This window comes from Peromyscus californicus, unplaced genomic scaffold, assembly GCF_007827085.1.
Source record: "Peromyscus californicus insignis strain IS unplaced genomic scaffold, ASM782708v3 Scaffold_3__1_contigs__length_106647218, whole genome shotgun sequence".
Lineage (NCBI taxonomy): Eukaryota > Metazoa > Chordata > Mammalia > Rodentia > Cricetidae > Peromyscus > Peromyscus californicus.
Genome location: NW_026294551.1, coordinates 70,545,170 through 70,562,159, shown reverse-complemented (window position 1 = coordinate 70,562,159; position 16,990 = coordinate 70,545,170). Strand labels below are relative to the sequence as shown.

Sequence of the window (16,990 nt, the reverse complement as noted above, 5' to 3'; positions counted from 1 at the left end):
GATACCTACAATCAGAACTCCAGTCTGTCTAATCCTTAGGCCCTGGCTGACATCTCTGTTTTCTCTCCCTTTCCAGCTGGGTCCATGGCTAAGCCACTCTGGTCCAGCAGATATCAAGTGCATTCCCCATTACTGTTCCGGACCTCCTGTGAATGGGCTGCTGCTAGAAGCTCTCACATCTTTCTCTAGCTGCTGATCTTTCTGCTCTAAGCCCCTGCAAAGAGAGGACCTTCTCCTACTTCCCTCCAGGCACAAAGGGCAACCCATAGGTGCTAACACTTTATTGAGGAGACAATATTAGTGAAAAATGATGGAGTTTTTCCACTTTTTTTTTTTGTTTGTTTGTTTTTGTTTTTCGAGACAGGGTTTCTCTGTGTAGTTTTGCGCCTTTCCTGGGACTCACTTGGTAGCCCAGGCTGGTCTTGAACTCACAGAGATCCGCCTGGCTCTGCCTCCCGAGTGCTGGGATTAAAGGCATGCGCCACCACCGCCTGGCTAGTTTTTCCACTTTTGAAAATGCAGTTGGCCCCTCCATCCTTTACTCTCCATCCAGGCTCTTCTGTCCTCTCTCTCTCCTGACCTCAGCAGGCTGTGGTACTTAGTGGTGCGGAAGCCTGATCTTCTCATTCTGATTTTAAAATCTGATGTGCCCCGAATTTTTAGAATAATAAGCTCAAGTTCCTCCAACTGCTGGAGCCTTTCTTGGGTTCCTTGTGCCATCAATCTGGCCTCTGGGAGTCGATGGGGCTTTTGTCGTGGAGGAGGGCTTCATTGTTCATCTCCCTCCATCTTTTAGTACCCACAGTGCCCTTTCCGTCACTGCATCGTCTCATTCATCCTGCCTTCTGAATTGAAATTCCTCCTCTACCCGACTGCCTCTTCATTAGCCTTGAAATTCCCTCAGTCACAGTTATCTCCTGACTGAATCCCATACTTATCTTTATGCCGCTCTTCTCCCTAAACCAAAGCTTAAAGCAATGATCTGAGGTGGGAGAGATGGCTCAGTAGGCCAAATGCCTCCTGCACAAGCCTGGGGATCTGGGTTTTAACCCCCAGCACCCATAGAAAAGCAAAGCATGGAAACATGACCCTATCACCCCAAGGCTGGGAGCCAGAGATAGGTGGATCCAGGGGATTTGCTGTTTATCCAGTAAATGGAAATGACAATTTCCAGGCCCTATGAGAGACCGTGTCTCAAAAACCAAGAGGGAAAAAGACAAGGAAGACACCCAACAGCGAACTGACACCCACACACACCCACACAATTATTTTGAGTGTAATTTTTCATTTAGATTTAGAATTTATTGCTCACATCCTCCAAATCTCTATGTGATTCCATGAATCATTGTTTAAGAAGTCAGTGTTAACGTTGGACTTGGGAGGTTTTGATATCAGGGATCTTTTCAAATCAAAGTGATACCAACTTCTATAAAGACTTGTGAATGAAAATGAGGACGTGATTGCTCCCAGGTATGGTGGAGAAGGTTTATTGTAGATATGAGTGAGAGCACAGCCAAAGGCATCTGGAATGGTCCAGACTGAACTGGGCCAGCAGACTGAACTGGGCCAGCAGACCGAACTGGGCCATGGGGGGTAGGGAGAGAAAGAGAGAGGAACCAGGAGCCAAGAGGCCACATAGCCCAATGGCTGGGCTATATAGGAAAGGAAAGCTGGGGGAAGGGAAGGGAAGTTCAGAGGTTGGCGCAGTACAGGATAGAGGTGGGGTATGCCAGCCAGGATGACTCTGTAATACATACTTGCTGAGAACCTGCCAACCAGCATACACTTTGAAATATTAAATAGGCACCTCAGCCATTTGTCCTGAGTTTGAGACCTAACAACAAGTGTGGTAAAGAAATGAACATTGTGAATGGAAAGTAGTCTTGGAACTTCATTTCCAGGGCTAGAGAAATCGTTTAGCAGTTGAGAGCACTGACCGCTCTTCCAGAGGACCTGGGTTTAATTCTCAGCACCCACATGGTGGGTCACAATCACCTGTAACTCCAGTTCCAGGGGACAAATGCCCTCTTCAGGCCTCCAGGGGCACTGCACACACATGGTGCACAGACATACAGGAAGACAAAACACCCATACACATAAAAATAAATAAAAATTCAAAAAAGAAGTTCATTTCCTATGTCTGTCTTCCACCCCACCCACCCCTAGCTTTGACACGAGAGAGGAAAAAGCAGGATTATTAAAGGACGAGGCATATTTGGTCCATCAAGTTCAAGTGGGTCACAGAAGGAAAAGGACATTGGAGGTAGGAGGGAACAGAATGTTAATTATGGAAGATAAGAAAGGAGGTTGCTTCTGTTTTCCTGACTTGTCACATGGTTTCCCTGTCTGGCTACCTCACCCATAGCCACTGATGGGGACAGTCTGGCTACCTCACCCATAGCCACTGAAGGGGACAGTCTGGCTACCTCACCCATAGCCACTGAAGGGGACAGTCTGGCTACCTCACCCATAGTCACTGATGGGGACAGTCTGGCTACCTCACCCATAGTCATTGATGGGGACAGTCTGGCTACCTCACCCATAGTCATTGATGGGGATAGTATGGGATTGGTCTGGAGGAAATGGGGCGTGCCCTGGTCTCCTGTGGAATCTGAATAAAAAGAAAGGCAGTATATACTGCTCAACTTCTCATTATAGGCTTGTGGGTTTGGTAGAGAGGAGTAGGAAAGAGTCTTAAAAATGGTAAAGAACCAGCTGCAGAGATGGCTCAGTGGTTAAGAATCAGGACCTCCCTTGCAGAGTTGAATTCCTAGCAGCCATGCCTGGTGGCTCACAACCACTTGTAACTCTAGCTCCCAGGGAACCTAATGCCCTCTTATGGCCTCCTTGGGTACCTACACAAACATGTACACCCCCCCCAACCCCCACATAAACATAATTAAAAATAAATCTTTAAAAAACCTAGTAAAGTTTAAAAAAAAAAAAAAAGGTCACTGTGGTCACTTTTAGCCTGGGCTACATAGTGAGAACCTGTCTCAAAACATAGCAAGACAGGAACTGTTTAAACTTCTTGTGGAAAGGTATATTAATCACTCCTTTTGTGTTTCTGAATCTGTATAGCTGAAACACTCATCAACAGCTAAGGCTGTGGGCTAGGGCAGTAGTAAAATTTGTGTCCAGAGCCCTTCCATTCAAACTTACTACATTATATGAAATTCAAAATTTACCTGAAAACAAAACAAAAAACAAAACTTTTCCAAGCATCCTAGTTAGCTGATGAGAAGTGGCGTGCTCTCAAGTTCTGAAACAAGGATGCAGGTCAATTCTAGACTCTCTGTGGGAAATCTAGCCTAGTTCCCAACTTGGGGTGTGCAAGTAAACAAAGAATCACTTTGGCAGATGAAAGCACAAAGCAATGGGAAGAGATGTCCAAGTGTGGCATCTGATGCTGCCTCCTGGAGGCCTGTTTGACCTCCATCTTCACACCTCACCTTCTTTTACTCCAAGGTGACTCGTCATCCCACTCTGGTTTTCTGCCCAGTGGTCACGAAGGCTCACTGTGGAGGTCAGCACCAGCTCTCAGGGAGTAATCAGCACATCTGGTTTACAACAGTTTCACTCCCCTTCCTGGGGAAACATGAAGAAGCCCGCGGTTGTTCAGAACATTAAACATCGTTATTTCTGGTCTTGGTCAGTCTGCAGGCCTTGACTTATGCATGACCTCTAGTTATTAAAAAACAAAAACGAAGTGCCAAAGTCCTGCCTGGAATACTGTTATATGGCCGCTGAGCTGCCTGCCTCTATGGCTTGGTGCTTAGAAAAGAGGAATCTGCATTTCTCCCCCACCTTAACTTGGAGAGCTGTGTGGTTTAACCTGGTCGGTAGACTTAGGGTACAAGTTCAGATCCGGGCACAACATCACTGCCCTGCTTCCCTGCTACCTGTTAGATCCACTCCTTCCTATTTCTCAAGATGTAAATTGCTACATCTCCTAGATTCTATTTAGTCGGAGAATCCAGCCTCCGGCCAGCCTCAGGGATTCATTCATGGATGGCCTTGGCAGAAAATCATGGTCAATAAGCAAAGAGCCTCATGCTAGCCACAGCCTCAGGGCACAGAGAACACAGCTGCCTTTTTTATATCTGAGTGCAAATCTTGGTGTTCACAGGGCAAGTCACAGCTGACTAAGACCTAGAAGTGTCCTCGTTTTGCAGTTGAAAAGCAGTTACAATGCGGTCTGAGTTGCACCACTCACTGGACAGTGGTAAAAAGAGGGCTAGATACCAGACCAAAAACCCGAGCAAGAAAGGTCCACTCACTGTAGTATCTCCAGCAACCAGCCCAGTGGCTTGTACTCAGTGGAAGGAAAGACTCGACCAACCCTTTAGTATTTCCTCACTTCCTTTTATATTTAACTAACCTTATCTCCAGAAAAGCCCCGTTGCACCCTCCTGCAAATCAGGGGAGATCCCAAAGGCATGGGCAGGACACTGTACTCCTAAACCAAAAAGCCACTGGGCATCCATTCAACCCAGCAGGAGGCGGCACCTGGAGAGGCTCCGGCCACCCCTGCCTCGCTGCCAGGTGCTGCTTTCTCTGGTGTGAGGTTAGATCGAGCGTGACAAAGGAGTTTTTTGCAACTTATCTGAGCACATATCAAAAGCTGTGGAGGTTGAAGAGAGAGTTGGAAAAGCCAGGAAGCCGCACAGTCTCGGGATCCGGAGAGGGGGAAAATGTTCTTGTTTTAGGAACAAGACACGCTCCCGGCTCAGGTGGGTCAGGCTTGGCAAATGTCACCTGGGACTTCTTTAAGAGCCTCTAATTGGGAGTAACGAAAACTTTGCTCTTTCACAGGTAGTTGTTCCTCAACGCAGGGAGGAGTGTCCCCGGAATTTTGCTCCAGGGACATCTCTTTTGGTGCAGTGTACCGACCCGCTAGGGCTTCACGAGAAATGGCCGCTGATTGAGAACAATTCGGCGCTTTGAGCAAAGCACAACCTTGGGGGAGGCTGGCCGGGAAAGGCGCTTGGAGGAGAGAAGGGGTGAGTAGAAGACGGAGGCAGGGGGTTGTCACCTGCTGAGCTTCCCGGGAACCAGGGGAAAGAGTGCCACCCTGCCCAGGTGGTGCAGGGCGCAGGGAAATCCTGGCGCCCCGCGTGCGCGCCGGGCTGCTCCACACCTGCGGCGGGGTCTGACCGGCAGGCGGGCGGGCGGGCGGGCTGGCGGGCGGGCGGGCGGCGAGCACAGGTGGCGGCGATTGGGCAGGCGGGGCCCGGAGGGTGACGTCACGGGCTCCGGTCCCGGCGGCAGAAATAGGGCAGCCGCGGCAGCGGTGGCACAGCGGCGGGCGACGGAGGCTCAGTGAGCTGGAGCTTGGACTGTCTCTAGCACGCCGGGGGTACCAGCCGACAGCCGGAGACGACCCAACGGAGGACGCGGGGGCCGGCTCGCTGCCGCTGTCGCCGCCACGGGGCGCTCCCTCCCTTCCACCCGAGTCCGGCCACCTGGTCTTCTTCCTCTCGGCCCCGGCCGCCGCAGGTAAGCGGGGCGCCGCGCTCTGGAGCAGATGCGGGTGTCCGAGTCGTGCCACTGCCGCCAGCCCGTCCCGCTGCCGCCCGCCGAGCTCCCGACGCCCGCAGCTCCGCAGCTCGCTGCAGGGCCCGGTGCGGGCGTTCGCTGGTCCTCACTGCCCACGCCTGGAGAGCCAAGTTTGCGCGCCTGGCCGCGGGCACGGGACCGCAGGGCCGGGGCTCGGCAGGGCCACCCTGGATGCGCTAGGACTGGAGGCTAAAGCGGGGGCATCTGGGGCTTGACACCCGGGGATCAGCGGCGGGGAACGGAGCGATCCTTAGAGGGGCGCGCGGGGCGCCACGCAGAGCCGCTCCCGCTGAGCCCGAAGCTCGCGATCCGCACCGAGACCCTGCAGGCGCTGCTCTTGGGTTCTGAACCCCGAATGGCCTCGGCCGAACCTTGGCGAGCGACAGACCCTGGCTCGGACCCGTGCCCTTGGCTCGGATCTAGAGTGCGGGGCGGTCATCCTCTACACCTCCTTCCCCTCCGCTTTGCGGGGAAACTTGCGTCCCCTTGTCGCAGCCAAAAGATAAGCTGCGCCTCTCCTGGCCCTCATTTTACACCATAGTCCCCGGTGTAGGGAGCTCACAGAGGGCATCCGGGCAGATCCCTGCTCTGGAGACCCTGTGGCTTTAATTCTGCGAGGCCACAGTTGTTGCCAGTAAGGGCTGCTGTAACCCACTGGGAAGTCTCCAGGGAGCAGTTTGTCCTGAGGACATTCAGGTTGGGGGCTTGGTGCTAAGACTGATTGTGGCGAGTGATTCCCCCTTAGCCCCAGTGAAGGAAGAGAGACCATTCCCAAGTTTCAGAGGGGGCCTGCGGAACGCAGGCAGAGTGTTGTTCTTGGGGCGCACATCGCTTAGAGTTTGGGTACCACTGCAGCACGAAGCTTTGAGCATTCCCTGCAGCTGACAAAGCCATGTCCCACTTGGCTTCCCCCATGCCTGCCACCTGAGGACTTCGTGTCCTGAAACTCTTGCGAAGGCAGAAACTGACTGACAGACAGCAGTCGGTAGAGCTCGTGATGCCCTGGATTTGGCGAGCATCTGTGCCGTGCTTTGGTCTACTCAGAATTCCCTGGGAGCTGGGCCCCCCGCTAGGTCTGCGTTTGCTCCCAGAGCTGGTCCACCTTGCACTGCCCAGAGGACTTCCCTCCCTCCAGATAACCGGCCCTTGACACTGATGAATAGCGCTCTGGAGTCTCCCCTCCGCTCCCTCTAGGTGTCGCTTCCACCGAGGTTTCCATGGGTGAAAAACAGCGCCAGTAGCTTTCCTCTGTTGTCTTAGTAAATCTGTTGCAAGCCTGTGCGCCAAGAATTGTACTACATATCCCCATCGGTGAGGTGCCCAAATTCACCCCCCTTTTATGCACCCAACACAGAAATGGGGTAACCGCCAGGCAAAAACGTGCGCAGCAACACCCCTCGCCGTTTTTTAAGGGGGGGAAGGGGCATGAAGAAGCCATCAGGACTTGCCCAGAAAGCCCCCAAGTTATTTTCCTACTCACCAGCCTTTGGTGAAACAAGGGTAAACTTTAACGCTCTATTGTCATCCTTGGTAGTGGCCAGTTTCCTTCTAGTCCCTCTGACTCTGAGGACAGGCTCTGGTGTGGGCATGGGTGTGGAAAGCAAATGGGCAGGGGAATAAGTAGGGCTTGTGTGGTGTCTGAGCCCCAGCACCTCTCCATTCAACCCTCGAACCCCTGTGCCTGACAGAACTCAGTCACTTCCTGTTTCAGTTGGAGGAGAAGGGGCTGCCACTGTCAGGCCGCTTGCGCCACTATCAGCTGAATGCTGACTTTTTTCCTCCCGTCCTGTCCTGGGACCCAACGCCTCCCGCTTCCAAGAAAGACTTCAGCTTGAGCCAAAGGTCATCCAAGGAAAGAGTCCGCAGGACACGGCGTAGTAACATTCCTGATGATGCTGTCCCAGCGACTTTTATTTTTCCTCTTAGAACTTTGAGCTCACCGATTTTTGTTAATTCCAGAATGACTTTTATTTCTTCTTCCCAGAGAGGGAGCAGCTTGTTGACCTGGGACTAGGTCACTCACCATGCTTTACCTTCTGCTAAGGACTTGTAGGACCTATTTATTTACTGTGACTTCATGCGATGATCTTGTGTTTGACTTAACAGTCTTTTCCAGGGACTGGTATTGAGCAGTGAAGATTTCCCAAACCTGCCCTTAATGTCTACCCTATCTCTGAGGTATTTTTTTTTTTCCTCTGCAAGTACCGCCTTCTTGTGTTGCTTATGCGGAGTTATTGTTGTTCTTCCACACTTAGTGAAATTCAATTTTTCAAGAGACTATCTCTCCTGAAGAGTTTTGCCTCTTAATACATAACACTAAGGCATGGAACATCAAATACAATGGAAAATCACAGTTAAAAGAATGTATTTACACAGTATTACCTGAAAGTTGGAAGGATAAGGGTGATCAGAAGTCATAGGTGAGTGTACAGAACTTCAGTTCCAAGATGAATGTCATCAATTTATGCATTGCACGTGGAATAATTCAGGTAGACAATTCACCGGTTGTTGGGAAATACATAGTGCATAGTTAACAGAAAATGCAATGTAGGGCTGATGAGATGGTGCAGTGGGTAAAGGCATTTGCTGTCAGGCCTGGCAGTCTGAGTTTGAGCCCTCAGATCTACATGTAGGAGAGAACAGATTCCTGCCACTTCTCTGACTTATACATACACAATCAAATAAATAAATAAATAAATGTGATCAAAATGCAATTCCGCTTAATTATGGTGTTAGTTACATGCTTATCATCTTCAGGTTGATATTTTAGGGGCAATTTGGGGAAATCCGAAATGCTTTTTCTTTTTTCCTAAACCGCACACAAATCAAAACTAGAGTCCTAAACCTTCCAGTAGAAATTATGATGTAGTTCCTGGTTTCAGGTTGGGTTTGGTATGTGCCCCCTCTCCCTAACATTTGGGCTGATACACAGAAGAGGATAACAGGGCTCTGGGACTCTCCATTGATTTCTCTCTGTTGACTGTCAACAGAACATGGTGTAAAATATGGTCCTATTCAAGTATCAAGCAGATGTTTGGAAATGCAGGTGCCTCCTTGCTCTCTTTGAGGCTCTACCGAGGCATCTTTATAATTTCTAAGCCATTTGTGTGTGACTAATCCATAGCGACTGGCCTGGTAATGTTCCCGCGCTCTGGAAAAGAGGTCAAGAGAGAAAGAGAGCTGGTGAGCAGTGTCCCTCCCCAGTGGCCAGTATTCCTGCTCGTCCTGAAAGATTTGGTTACAGGAATAGACAAGACTTATCTCAAGTCCACCGCCTGTGTAAGACTCTGGTCACTGATCCTGCACAGTAAATACAGCTTACATGTTGGTTTGTGGTCTCTGTGTGGGGGCAGATCTGGTTTTTTTTAAAACATGAATTCATATTAGTTTTAGTCTTTCCCCAATAACTTAAGATTTTAGTCATGGCTTTTCAACTTTCTTCAAAAAGCAACTTGGCATTTGGAATATTACATCATGATAATTTGTCATAACTCTGTAATTTTGAGCACGGGGAGAGAGCACAGACACAAGCTTGTTTTACGATTCCAGGAAGTCCTGTGGTTTGCACAGAGAGGCTATGGCACTGACAAACACAAGCATAACCTGGAAGACCATGCAAACCTGAGTGCTCTCTATAAGCTTGCAGTAGCATAAGAGCGCAGGCAGGTGTCCAGACGGTGGGACGCTGGGTTAGAGTCTAGGTCTGGGCAGTGCCTTGGTTCCAAACCTTCGGCGACGTATTAAAGCTACAGCAGACAGGCTAGCACCTAGTTCTCCTGACTGTGAGAGAATGTTGAGGACCTGGTGGGGATCAGAGGAAAGCATGAAGTGACTTTCTTCTACCGAAGATGTTTTATCTGCCAAGTGATTGATGCCCTGAGTTGTTTGGAAAAGGAGACTGTCTCAGGGACTCCATCCTGGTGGAGTTGGAACCAGTGCTTGGGGTCTGGTCAGGATTGAATGGAAACATACAATGAATGAAGCATAGTCTCAGAAGGAGGTCTAGACGGATAGAATCTGCAACCTTCTGAGGAGTTCATTCCCAGATCTGCTGTTAAAGGATAGCAAGGCTATTTAAATTGGAGCTGCAATGAGTTCAGTAACAGATCGATGACCTCCAAGTGACTTCTGCTCCCTGGAGTTGGAAGAGCATCCTTGCCCCCTAGAATTCTGTGTGATTTCTCTTGGAGAGTGTGCCAAGTTGTACTCACTCTGGGGTCAAGTACAGAAAGGTGACAGCTTGGCTCTTTCCCCTTGCTCTGAGTCCTTGGCCATGGTCAGAGCCTTGATAAGCAGCTTTCAGGGGCAAGAAGGGACTCCCAGTTTGCTTTGTATAGATTGACTCTGTCATATGAAAAAGAACTGCTTACCAAGATTAAATATTGCCAAGGGTGGAGAGACATTGAGGGACAGGATGTAACAGAACCACCCACCTGCTGACTTACATGCCATGTAGCTTTGACAGGGTACTTACCCTCCCTGTGACCCTGTTGTCTCTGTCATCAGATGGGGAGGAAGGATAGTCATTGCTTTCTGCAGGGAGTAAGAAGAGGGTTATGAGTGAATGCCTGTAAAGCAGTTAGAATAGTACCTGACACATGGTAATTGCTATGTGAGTGTTAACCAAATAGAGAGTCTCTATTTGGTTATTAGACAGATCATCAAAATTGATTTAGACCCAATATTAATTCTTCTTTTTATTGACTGAGTTGTCATAAAACTCTAGCTGAAATTTTTTAGGCTGTTGCTGCTCTAGATGCAATGAATTGTCAATCACCCTTTGTATAAAATGACACCCAAGACACATCCACAGTGTAAATGAAATCAGCTAGTGGTGGCCAAACTGAGATGCATTTTATAAAGAAGCTGTGTAGGCTTATTCCAGCAGTAGATCTGGCTCACATGTCTCCCTGTCTTCAAATAAGGTCTTAATAGGGAACGTCAATGCAAACTGGATAAAGATCAGTACCAGCTCAGCTACCAAGGTTGGTTCTTAGGTTCCAAGTGTCCTGAAACACCTCTCAGCATCCAGCCGGCTAATGCTCACCCTCTGGACCTGCCTTGTAAATGAAGCTACATGGTGCTTGCCAAGACAATAATTGAAATGAATGGATTTTATTTTGATACTATCCATTAATAGTAAAACACCATTGGTTTTTTTTATTACTAATTGGTCTTAGATTACTAAGCAAATTGAAAGTAAAGCGTCAGATTTTGTGGCTTGCATATTTCATAATTCCAGAAGTTGACATCTGTACATTAAGTAAGACAGATTTTGACTGTCTCTATTTTTCATGTGTTTGGGCAAGGAGGCATGATAAAAGGAGGTAAGTAGACCTTTAAATGCAGGTGTTTTCCTCACAAGCATTATTTGTAAGAGGACTAATATGGACAAATTTTAAAAAGAATAGAGAGCATAATCTTTCTCCTTCTAGCTTGAATAACAATACTTAGCTCTTAAAATATGCAAAAGTCCAGCAGCTGCCATCTGCAGTCTCTGGACTGTGGCTCCAGGTTCAAAGAGAATACTTCATGAAGACTATGGAGTTGCCTTATTTATTTTTAGAAAAAAATGAGACAAAACAGTTGCAGTTTGGGAAATACGCTCTTGTAGCTCCGCACGTGGGAGTTCTTTTCCTTCTGCCTTCTCATCCCTCTGAGATGTGTCCATCCTCTGCATAGAGTCAGGCAGCTGCTGGTTTTTGTCACAGGCCTCACTCACACAGGCAGCAGCTGAAGCCACACTGTGCAAAGCGCACTTCAGGTGCAGAGGTGGTGACATTCTGATGAGAGCTACTGGCCACCTGGACCACTTTCTCAGTAGCTCAGCTTTGCTGACAGATGTCAAAAAATGAATGGCTAAGGAAATAGAGAAATGGGAGTCTCTGGAGGCCTTCTCTAAAAGATCCCTGGTGATCTTGTCATTTCATAAACCAGAGTGTGGGGTTCCAAGCTGTAGTCTGCCTTTTCTTCTTAGTGGGCATTTCTGTCTCACACATGGGGAGGGAGCCAGAGGAGCCCGCACACTGCACAAGTGGCTTTGTTTGGAGGTCATGGCCGTAGCACTGGTGACCAAGTGACAGCCTTTGTCCCTTGTCTAGGTCAGATTTTTAAACTGTTTCTTCTCCTGACCCCTTTCAGCTCTTATGTAAATTAGATTACAAAGCAGACATTTACTGATGATACATCTTAGACTTTTACTTTTTTTGTTTTGTTTTTGCTTTTCGAGACAAGTTTCCCCTGTGTAATGACCCTGGCTGTCCTGGAACTCTCTTTGTAGACCAGGCTGGCCTTGGACTCAGAGACCCACCTGCCTTTGTCTCCCGAGTGCTGGGATTAAAGGTGTGCACTACCACACCGGGCTGATTTTTTACTTTTAAAGATTTATTTATTTATTCTAAGTGTGTGTATGTGTACTAGAGAGGAGGTACCTCCCACCCCAGCCCAGGCCAGAGTCATCAGATTCCCTTGGAGCTTGAGTTACAGGTGATTTTGAGTAGGCTGATATGGATACTGGGACTCAAACTTGGATCCTCTGAAAGAGTAGAATGTACTCTTAACCCCTAAACCATGTCTCCAGCCCCCAAGAAATTTATTTGAAAACAATTCTTTAGTATATATGTACTTTTATTATTTGTTAAAGATGAAAGTAAATTTGTATACTCATAAGATGGCTGTGCATAAGGAATTCAATTTTGGCGTATGTTTGATACTGCAGGAGGAAGAGCATCTTTGGTGTTTCTCGGAGCTGATTAATATTTTGATTTTATAATTGTCAGTGTTGAACACCATGTCACTTAAATACATAGTACAAAATGGCAGAAGGGTGTTCAGGACCATTTCAGAAACGGTTGGAAATTCTGTCCTGCTTCTGAGCCAAAATTCACTTAACAAGTTTTATGGAATTCCAGCCAGCAACTCAAATAGCAATTTTAAAAATCAAACATTCTTACACACTACCATCCAAATATATATACTCATTTGATACTTACATGCTGAGGAACGATGGTAGGAAAATATTAAAAGACTTCGTCGTCTATAATCAAATCATTATGTTTCCATAAGAGCAGAAAACTTTGCTAAGTGAAACACTGTGGTTCAGAGCATGCAGTAGTCCTGGATCTGAGCCATGGTGTTTCAGGCAGCACTTGGTGGTAGTGTGTTAGGTCACACGGTGTGTGTGAGGCAAAGTCCGGTGTGTTTGGAGCCAAGGCTGCCATGAGGTGGTGAGATATAGCGTAGATAAGCATTGCCAGAACCTCCTTGGTTTCATTGTGCATTTGCTTTTTTCTTTCTTTCTTTCTTTTTTTTTTTTTTTTTTTTTTTTTTGGTTTTTTGAGACAGGGTTTCTCTGTGTAGCTTTGTGCCTTTCCTGGATCTCACTCTGTAGACCAGGCTGGCCTTGAACTCACAGAGATCTGCTTGCCTCTGCCTCCCAAGTGCTGGGATTAAGGCGTGCGCCACCACCGCCCGGTGTGCATTTGCTTTTTAATTAATTGTTGGTTCTGTATTTTACTGTTTACTATATTCTACCATTGTCCAATTTTTAACATTCCCCCCAGGAGAAACTATATAAGCCCCTTTGAATTTGGGATCCACAGTTGAAAAGGCTGGGGTCCAGAGTGTAGGAGTTATCCAAGGCTGTTGACTTGAGTACAGGGATGGGACTCTTCTTCAAGCTACAAGCTATCTCAAGCCAAGTTTTTGAATCAGATGCCAGCTGTAGCCCAGTCCCCAGGCCAGGTCATCTGGGGTGCTAGCCTCTAAAGGGCACTATGTGTTTCTCTCTCTCTGAGAACAGTCAGGATGTAGCATGGAGAGTCTGCAATTAAATACCATCAAAATTATGGCTAACATACATTTACAGTGGAAACTTTACTTAAAAAGTAAGCAAGTGGGCCAGTGAGATGGCTCAGCAGGTAAAGGTACCTGCCATCAAGCCTGGTGACCTGAGTTTGATCCCCAGGATCCACACGGGGGAGAGAGATAACTGACTCCTGCAAGTAGTTTTCTGACCTCCAACATATCCCCCACAACACACACACACACACACACACACACACACACACACACACACACACCATCCTAAATATAAATTTTTAAAAATGCAGTTACTAGGACCCCTGGAGCAGTCTGTCCTCACTGCATTAGCACAGCAGTTTAGCACATCGGGTTTCTTCTTTTTTCTTTTCTTTTCTTTATTTTTTAATTTTTGAGACAGTGTTTCTCTGTGTAGCTCTGGCTGTCCTGGAACTCGCTTTGTAGACCAAGCTAGCCTTGAACTCACAGAGATCCACTCGCCTCTGCCTCCCAAATGCTGGGATTAGAGGCATGCACCACCACCACCAGCACACATGAGGTTTCTTAAACACTGTTTATATCTGAGCCTCAATGTCTTGGCTGTGCGACTCCTATGTCTTTGGTTACCTTGAATTGCCCCTTTGTTTTATTCTAGGACTTCAGGTGAGAATGTCACTTCCAGGTTATTGGGATTTAATTGGTATTGGCTGCTTAGATTCTGCTACAAAAGCTAAAATACTAGACCTTATGGTGCTATTTTGAAGTTCATTTTGTTAACCGAGGTGTAAGGTATAGAGAAGTTGTTACACACTTAATATAATTCCTCATCAACATTTCTTTAACTGTGTTTATTTATTTAGTGTATGTATACATGGGGGTACATATGCCATGGAAGACAACTTGCAGGAGTCAGTTTTGGGGGATCAAACTTAGGTCATCAGGCTTTTCCGAAGCTTCCTGTGCCTAGCTCCAAATGTCTTCTCAGGAAATTGAGGCATGGATGTGCCCGGTAGATGTGACTCGGCAGACTCATCCTGGTTGTCCTTGGAGATGTGGTGGTGGTGCTTGGCATTTCAGGTGGGACACTATCTAATGGCTTATATTAGCAGAGTTCTACTCTGTGCCTGGTACCAGCTATCTCAATTCTCAGAGCACCCCAATGAGGTCTCTAATATGGTCCCCATTTCAGAGTTAGTGTACCAAGGCCCAGAAATAATGCAACTCCTCCCAAGTAAAACAGACGGGTTTGTACTGTATTTTGTACTTAGATTAATCTGATTCTTTGTGTGTGTGTGCACTGCTGTACATGTGTGTAGCTGCATGTGCATAGGGAAGCTGGAATTCAACCTTGATTGTGGTTCCTCACCAACCAGACATCTTGATTTTTTGCAAGAAAGAGTTTTTCTCACTGATCCGTGGCTCACCAATTAGGCAGTGCTGGCTGGTCAGCGAATCTCTGGGATCTACCTTTCTCTACCTCCCCAGCACTGGGATTAAAGAAACAAACTGTCATTCCCAGCTTTTTGTGTGGGTCCTGGAGCTCAAACTCAGGTCTCCACGTGCGCATGGCAAGCACTTTACAAACAAAGCCATCTGCCCAGACCCTCAGGTTAACCTGTATGTGCATCACCTCCCTCCTGACTTGCGGTGACCTCCTGCTGCTTCCCCACTGAGCCTTTGTTATTTTCTCAACAGACTGGACAAAATGAAACCGGGAGGCTTCTGGCCACATCTCGCCCTCCTCGGGGTCTCCCTGCCAGCTGTGCTGGGATGGATGGACCATGGAGCCAGCAGAAGCCCGAATGTGGTTCTGGGAGAGTCACAGGCAGAGGTATGGTCTGGTAACTACTGACATGACATTTCATACAGATCGCTTTTCAGTGTTCCAGTGTCTGGTTTCTCTTCCACTTTTAGATCAGTTGTACCACTGTGTCAATTCAAATTGCACCCCGTTTTTGGTAGGCGACAGGAGGAGGCAGCAGGCACTGTCACAGGTGGGCCATGGTTCCGGGCTCTCTCAATGAAAGCACACCCCTAAACTGTGCTTTTCACTGCACATTTGTCCTTCCCCAGAGACCCTTCTCAGGACTGGCTTGTATGTGTACTTAATTCTACACATTCAGACCAGCTGGTGGGGCACACGCATGTGAACTCATGAAGGATTTTAATGACAAAATATGTCTTAAAGGAAATGGACCACTCTTAGGATATATAGCTAAAAAAGAACTGAGCTGAGAAAGAATTGGCGAGCTGAGGTCCTGAGGGAGACAGCTTTAATGAACAGATAAGAATGATTAATGGCATGCTAGGTGTATATAAATACTTCTAAAGAGCCTGGAAAACTTACTCTCAGAAACCTCCCCCGAGGGCCTGGATGTACCACTAATTGCTTAGTGATCTCTAGTCTCAAGTGTCCCAGGCACAAGCCCTACTCAAGGTAGCGGGCTCAGTGAATTTGGGGTGGCCTCATGAATTGAAAGTGCATATGGAATGCAGGTTATCTTCAGAAAATGCATTGTGTAGGTGCTGAACTTTGAAAAGTGAGTATCCCCTTCATTAAAACCACCTGGGATTTTCCTCTTAGCCTTGAGGAGCTGAGTCCTTATCAGGGTTCTCCCAGGCATCCCCACTTCCATTGTCTTACACTGATACATCCTTTTCTCTGTATCTGTGTGTCTGTTCCTGGGGAAGGAGAAGTCAAAATTACCAAAAAAAGTCAACACACCCGAAGAGCGGATAAGGGACACTCACAGTGTGTGTTGGGATTAACGCATTATTTGATCAAATGGCACAGGGTTCTCTTTCTTTATTACTTAATTGTCATGCAATCCCAAACCTGCAAACCTTACTCTTCAGGGAGTTTCGGAAGTAATTTAATGCACACTTCTCCTGCTGAAGTTGGTGCAGTGTGCTTTTGTCTCAAGTCGATGATTAAGTAGAAACACTATCGCTCCTGTCTAAGTCTATGAAGGACATACCTTAATGTTGCTTGGGAAGCGTCTAATGGCGGCTGTGACTGGGCTGGTGAGAGCTACATTTCCCATGTGGAAAGGGCTCCATTTTTATACTCACATCCCAAGGGGAAACCATCACTTAAGTCCTATAGATCCATCCTTGAATATTTCATAGGAAAGCAAACAGGCCTTACAGGTAGCTTACTCTTCTGAAGGTGGGGGGCTCCTTGGCCCTCTTCAGTGCGCCACTTATTTCAATTAAGAGGCAAGCTAATTAAAGTGGGATTTAGCTAGTGGTAAATAGGAGGCAAGTTAACATCACCCAGAACCTCCTATGTGTTAGCACCTCAGCTTTGTGTAACAACAGGAGAGGCAGGCTTCTCTTTGTTTGGGGTTGTCTGCCCCCTCAACTCCTCCCCAGCTCCAGCTGTGTCTCCTAAGTCCAAGAATGTCACTTCAGGAAGGAGGCAGTCTCCTGGAGGCAGGTACAGCTGGCCTTTGGGCATACCTCTCAGCCGTAGCTCTCTTTTCTGCTGGGCCTTAACTCACTGAACCTGCTCCTAACTCTGATGAATGAGGTGGTCATGCTGTGAATGGGCGAGTCCATGGAAGTCAAGGGTGGCTTTGGTCAGTGTTTAGCTACCAGGAGCAGACCATTCACTGCAGTGGAGGTGCTT

The 16,990-nt window shown here is 47.5% G+C and overlaps 1 protein-coding gene across 3 annotated transcripts in view; it reads left to right on the top strand.

Annotated features, from left to right (window-relative positions):
* Positions 1–4,891: 4,891 nt before the first annotated feature.
* Positions 4,892–16,990, top strand: part of Fstl4 (follistatin like 4) — a 411,520-nt gene continuing 399,421 nt past the window's right edge. Inside the window, exons 1-2 of one of the 3 annotated variants that reach the window (XM_052757865.1) lie at positions 4,892–5,003; positions 15,055–15,190. In XM_052757865.1, the coding sequence (XP_052613825.1) occupies positions 15,065–15,190 (126 nt within the window). In that variant the 5' untranslated portion in view covers positions 4,892–5,003; positions 15,055–15,064. Of the gene's footprint in view, positions 5,004–5,218; positions 5,500–15,054; positions 15,191–16,990 lie in introns of those variants that run through there. The other 2 variants (XM_052757866.1, XM_052757863.1) reach the window with 2 other exon arrangements.